General features: G+C 39.8%; 1 protein-coding gene across 1 annotated transcript; it reads right to left on the bottom strand.

The window, feature by feature from the left end:
* Window positions 1-3024: 3024 nt before the first annotated feature.
* cnrip1a (cannabinoid receptor interacting protein 1a) lies at window positions 3025-6226 on the bottom strand. Its single transcript, XM_076091955.1, has 3 exons — window positions 5977-6226; window positions 4459-4603; window positions 3025-4324 (listed from the first exon to the last, which is right to left on the bottom strand). Exons 1-3 carry the CDS (start codon window positions 6153-6155, stop codon window positions 4160-4162), a joined length of 489 nt encoding a protein of 162 aa, XP_075948070.1. The 5' UTR covers window positions 6156-6226; the 3' UTR covers window positions 3025-4159.
* Window positions 6227-6378: the final 152 nt, after the last annotated feature.

Raw genomic sequence — 6378 nt, 5'->3', positions numbered from 1 at the left:
GTAAAAATAAAAATATATTGAGTATAAAAATGCACAATATTTACAATGAAATAGAATCATATTAAATTAACTAACTAAACAGTAGTGCAAAGATTTTTTTAACCACCAACAAACAAACAACGGTAACGGTGTTATAGTTGTGTGATTGATTTGGCCAGAGGTGATTTATTATAAAGTCTTGTTATTAGTATTAGTATTATTAGTATTAGTATTAGTATTAGTATTAGTAGTATTAGTATTAGTACTATTAAGTCTTGTAGTGTAAAACACTTGGCCATGTGTGTGTACGCATACATGGAATTTGACTCCGGTTTACACATTGCTCTAAACGTACATACATGGAAAATACAAATAAACAAGAAAAATATAAAAACAAGGACATTAAAGACAACGAAGTAGAACAAAGAAACTAAGCATAACATTTAATATTTAACTACTATATAATAATATATCGAAGAATATACATGAACATAAAGAACAATGACAATGGACATTATATATATTATATTATAATATATCATATTTGTGTTAAATTTTCTTATAAAGAGTGATTCATCATCTTAAACACACAATCTTTGGGGGGATGATTTACAGCCATAAACTGTATTTTCTCTCACCGTTGCTGAGGGGAAACCTCACAGATCTCTCATAACACAAACACCAATCATCATGTTTTCATCACAACCCAATCCTGTTGTCTTCTTAAATAAGTGCTGAGCTAAGCTCTATTTTAACGTAACAGAGTGCACCCTGCACCCCAGCAACAGTGTGCACAACATTTTGGATGTGAAGCACAATAACCGGCTTCTTATACTACAATTACACGATAGTTTATGTGCTTAATGTTCCGCATGTTACAAGTTTATATGTCAGGTAATTCTTCTCTTCTTCTTCCTCTGACACGTCATGTTTTAAAGCTGTACACTGGCTGAATGTAAGGATGTCCATTTACTCAGGTACTGTACTTAAGTACAAATTTGGGGTAATTGTCCTTTACTTGAGTATTAATATTTCATGCCACTTCTACTGCTCTACATTTATTTGACAACTAAAGACTTTACTCATTATATTTTAAAACCTAAAAATATGAAGAGTTTTTAAAACATGTCTTGTTTTAAATTTAGTTACCCAACAATAAATACAAATAGAGAGAGAGGGGGAGAGACAGAGAGAGAAAGAGAGAGAGAGATAGAGAGAGGGGGGAGGGGAGAGAGAGAGGGGGGGAGAGAGAGAGGGGGGGAGAGAGATCAGTCGACTGACAGAAAGTTAATTCGCAACTTTTTCTAGTTTAAGTCATTTTTTATGTTAAAACATTTCATTGTTCCATTTTCCCAAATGTGAATATTTGTTGCTTTTCCTTTTAATAATGTTAATATTGTAATATATTAGTAATAATGCTGAGGTTTGTGAAGGCGTCACTTTGGGTAATTGTGTCGGTATTTCTCACTATTTTTACAATTCTTACAAACCAAACAAGCTATCGATTAATGAAGAAATTCATCAGTAGATTAATGCATGAGTGATAATAATCTAATGACATAATATTTAATAGTATAACAGTCACAGGAGACATTTTACTGCTTTTAAGAAATACATTTTCATGATTATACTTTTACTTAAGAAACATTTTCAATGCAGGGTTTTTACTTGTAACTGAGTATTTTTACTGTGGTATTAGTACCTATGTGGTATTAGTACCTTTACTTAAGGATTTGAATACTTCCTCCACCACTTATAATAACTTCAACTGTTACTATACAATACTATTGGTTCAGTATTCTGTTTTATTGACAAATACACTTTATACTCCTTCGTTCAACACTTAACAAAACAGCAAGGTTTATGCATTGAGATATCTTAACAAAAAACAAACAAACAAACACATCATATTTGGCAAAGTGAATCCAGCCATGCACTTCAAGAGAAAACAGAGGAAATAAGTACGAGTTGTGGCAGCACAGGTTAAACACAAAGTGAAGCACTTGCAGCAATAATGAGCACCGTGTCTCAAAGTAAAAGACCTCTTCAGCAGAAGGACGTCAACAAATCTGTGAAAAGACCAAAACCAACAGTGGATGTATCCCTGCGTCCAAGTATTGCAATAGAGCTCCATTAAAAACACATCAGTGAGCCTCTCTGTTGTTCCTTCATCTCCATGAACACACACACTGGAGTTTATTTTGACTCAATCACACACACACACACCGCCCTGCTGCCACAAACACTAAATGTGAATCAATCCGCCGCTGAAAATAGTCCCCAACAAATGCGCAATTTCCTCCTGTTTGTTTATTAAAGACTACAGTGCGGTGGCTGTTTTTAACATATAACTATACATTTGTTTTTTTAAAGATGTACGGCTTCTCAGGAACCAATGGGCTTGGAGCTGAGAGCCACAGACAGGAAGTCAGAACGTCGTGAGACAGACCTTGTTGGTTTTGGTATTTTCATGGGATTTGTTTAAATTTATAGTAACACCAGCATTATCCTTTAAAGGAAGAGTCCACCCTCATCTACTCGCACTGTTAGATCTCTTATTGTCTCATTGAGGTTTGGTTTATTCCAACAGAAATGTTTTTTTTTTTTTTTTTAGAATGGCAGCTCTCAAACTTTGATTTCTGGTGGATTGATATCAGAACCAGAACGTTTGCTAATTTGTTTTGGGTCCTACCTGAACATGAAAACACAGCATCTGTAGTTGGACAGTTGTCTTCAAGAGGGAGAAGAAACATTCCCTTTTCTGCTATACCTGTTTATTTTAACAGTGTTTATGTGGATTGGGTGGATTTCTCCAGTAAATAACACAATACATAAACCTATCACAATACATACTTTCACACGTCGTCTCTTCTCTCTCACTGACACATCCACGCAGTTTTTATAAATAACATGAAATACTTCTTCCACTCATAGGTGTCTTCCATCCTGGTCTTCAGCTGACGCCATGCTAGCTGGTCACAATGTGTGCTGCGACATTTAATCATAAGGGGGGGGGTATTGCTCACAATTTGAAGGCTTCTTTTTTTAACTCCACTTTAAAGGAACATTTGGAACATTTTTGGGGATAATAAAACTTGTTTATTCTCTCCTCCAGAGTAAGACTAGAAGATCAATGTGAATTTCTGTCTGTCCTTAAAGATAAGTCCTGTGTTTAGCCTAGCTTACCGCAAAGACTGGAAGCGGGAAGACTACACCTTCCAAAGAAACCTGACATGCTGCATCATGTTTAACAGGTGCAGAAATAACAAACCGCTGACAGCAGTGGCTGAACAAAGCACCTCAAAAGTCCCGACCTCAGAGCGAAGCGCCGTCCTAACTGTCACCTAAAGCCTGCCGACTACAAGATGCTAACTAGCGTGTTAGCAAGCAGAATCTGACAGCTTTGCATTAGTTGGAAAGTATTTATTTTATTATCTTTTGACAGACTCTAACTAAAGGGGGAAAGTCAAAATGTCCACTCCTCTTTTTAAATGTACGTCGAGTCACGTCACATGGCTTTAAACGTTGATTGCAAACGTTAAACGTGTTTATTTGCACCCCGGGTGAGAATGGTCATGCGGCAGCTATTTGGCTATTTACACTCAACCGAGATAAATGTGCTGATTAAGAAGTAGCATGCTAGTAAGAGAAATAGCCTCGAACTAGTAGTGGAAGTAGGTTGTGGGAGATAAATGGGACGAATGCTGCATCTTATTTGAACTGGGAAGTCAAAATGTAACGAGTTACGAGGCTAAATACATCGAGGACACATGGAAGCACTGACATGAAATGTATGTACATCTTATATATAAATCTTCTCATGTGACTGTGTATGTATCTCAAAAAAATGTCCGATTGTTCCTTTAACCCTGAACACTCTTCATGTGGAGCGTCTCTTGATGTTTGAAGTCCAACCCACACGGGGTTGAAACTTAAAAAACGGATACATGAAGCTGCCCAAAAAAAAAGCACCAGTGCTGAGAGCAGCAATAAAACTAAAAAAAACTTTAAAGACCAGCATAGCAAACAGCCATATGTTCTCTCCTCTTTCTGATAAAACAACACAAATACCTGACCCCTTTGCTTACTTCACGCACGCCTTTAAGATAAGGCCGTCTTTTTATTGGGATGCTGATGTTCAAAGTCCTGGTGTGTGTGGACAGCGGAGGGACGAGCCGGCTCAGTTGAACGCCTCCTTGTTGATCCACATGAGGGTCCGCGTCTCGTTGGGCTTGCATTCGTACTCGATGCTGCTGAATTTGTTGCCGAACTGGCAGTGCTCCCTCTTGTAGTAATTGTAGTATTTCGCCTGCCAGACCGTCTCAAACGTCCCTGCTTTGTTAAACTGGACAGGAAGAGACAAAAAACCTTCAATTCTGCTCTTTGATTTGATGGATCAGAAAAAGATTTCTGCACTTCTCTGAGCAAACGCCCCCTCTGATATCTGATGAAAAGGTCTCTGTGACTCAGTTGTCTTACCTCCATACCGACTTGGACGGGTTGCCGGTCTCCGCTCTTGGTGTGCGGGACGCCCTCGGTGTCGTACTGCGCGTGATAAACCACCGACTCCTCGTCCCTGGACTGCTGCTCCAGAGGGAAGACGATGCCTCCGATGTTCATGTTGCTGTGAGGAAGAGAATAAGGAGGAAGTAGTTTGAAACTGTATTGAGGGGCGTTTGAAGGCGCAGTGTGTTGGATGTGAGGTGAGGTTGCAGATTGCAACCACAGACTGTATATAAGAAGTGGACGCAGTCATCGTGACGTCACCCGTTGTTGTGGACGGCCATCTTGGAATTCGTCCGTCGCCATGTTTTTTCGAAACCAGTGAACAGAAGTTACCATATTTGGAGTGCGGAGGAGTGACGTAGAGACGTCTCTGTCTCTGGCAGCAACCTGTCAATTACAGTAAGCCCCGTCCTAAATCATACGCCGTTTTACAGTCTATTTGACTCTAAATGGACCATAATTTACTAAATGAACATCATGCTGTGTTGAAGATTTGAAACTAGAGATTGAGACCATAAACTCATGTTTACAATGTTTACTGAGGTAATAAATCAAGAGAGAAGTAGAGTCATTTTCTCATAGACTTCTATACAATCAGACTTCTTTTTGCAACCGGAGGAGTCGCCCCCTGCTGGTCAGTAGAGAGAATGCACGTTTTAAGACACTTCAGCATTGGCTTCACTCGGCAGAACTGGAGGTTGCCGCCTGGTTGCAACCAACTGAAACTTCTCCCGTGTGCCAAGTGTGTAGAAAACTACGGTGGCTGAAGCAAAAACGTGAAAACTTGGATCTAGAGCCAGTGTTTGGTTTGTCCGATCTGGGCTACTGTAGAAACATGGTGGCCGGCTCTGTGAAGAGAACCTGCTCCGCACATGGGAGAAGTTTGAAGGAAGACCTTTTGGACCAGAAACGATTTATTTGTCACATAACTGCCGTGCAGTTATTTTCCCAAGCTACGTTAGATACTGTAAGAAAATGACTATATAATGTTTACAGCGTGGCATAATACTTATCAGCTTGGCTGTTTTGAGTTATCGACTATTAAAAAAGCTGCAAATCCTACTTGTATCTCTTTTACTCTTATTCCACTCTATTTGACATTTGTATTATATTATATTATATTATATTATTGTACTATTTGACATCTATTTGACTTCCTGTCGCCACGAGCGATGAGGAAAAAAAAACATCACACACACACACACACACACACCATCCCCATGATGATTTATTCAGGCGGATATCGGATGCTGCAGGCTCTGCGGGAAGAAGGCCACGGAGCTACAAACATGCGCGGCTATTACTGCGTTATGTTATATTAATAAACGTTATTAATTGTAATTATGGAAATGGATTTAGAGGTGTGACTTTTTTATTTCTTATTCTAATTAAATAGGAGAGTGCCCCGCGTGGCCTCCTGCTGCAGATATTCGACCTTATAATGAAGTGAATAATAATAATAATATTGGTTTGAATTGGATTTCTTCTCACATGGCCTCGACGTTTCCAGGCTTCAACACCACCTCGATCTTGTATTTGGAGCCCGTGAGCAGTTTGATGGTCCTGGTCTGGCCGAACCTGGTTCCGTCCACCTTGAAGAACACGGGTCCTTCGTTGGGCTGGATCCGCAGAGAGATGGAGATGTTGACGATCGGAGGGACGTCGTCCATTATTATCCCGGCTTTTAACGGTAATACGGGGTCAATATGTAGGTCCCGTGTTGAGGGAGAAAGGCGGCGGAAGATGCGGTGATGCTGAGGGAGGGACCAGAGTCAAACTGGGCAGTGCGGGGCTTCCGGTTACGTCTTTCAAAATAAAAGCGTGGGGGGTGGGGGGGGGGAAAGTCATATGAAAGTGGGAAAAAATGGCCATTTTAACTTCCCAATGCCGATT

This window comes from Anarhichas minor, unplaced genomic scaffold (genome assembly GCF_050575085.1).
Source record: "Anarhichas minor isolate MPS153535 unplaced genomic scaffold, ASM5057508v1 ptg000014l, whole genome shotgun sequence".
NCBI classification, from domain to species: Eukaryota; Metazoa; Chordata; class Actinopteri; order Perciformes; family Anarhichadidae; genus Anarhichas; species Anarhichas minor.
This window is presented reverse-complemented; position numbering and strand designations above follow the sequence as displayed.

Coding starts and splice junctions, on each gene's coding strand:
- cnrip1a (XM_076091955.1), bottom strand. CDS start 6,155: ATGGACGACGTCCCTCCGATCGTCAACATCTCCATCTCTCTGCGGATC. Junction 4,604..5,976: donor CCTGGAAACGTCGAGGCCAT/GTGAGAAGAAAT, acceptor TCTTCCTCACAG/CAACATGAACATCGGAGGCA. Junction 4,325..4,458: donor CCGTCCAAGTCGGTATGGAG/GTAAGACAACTG, acceptor CTTCCTGTCCAG/TTTAACAAAGCAGGGACGTT.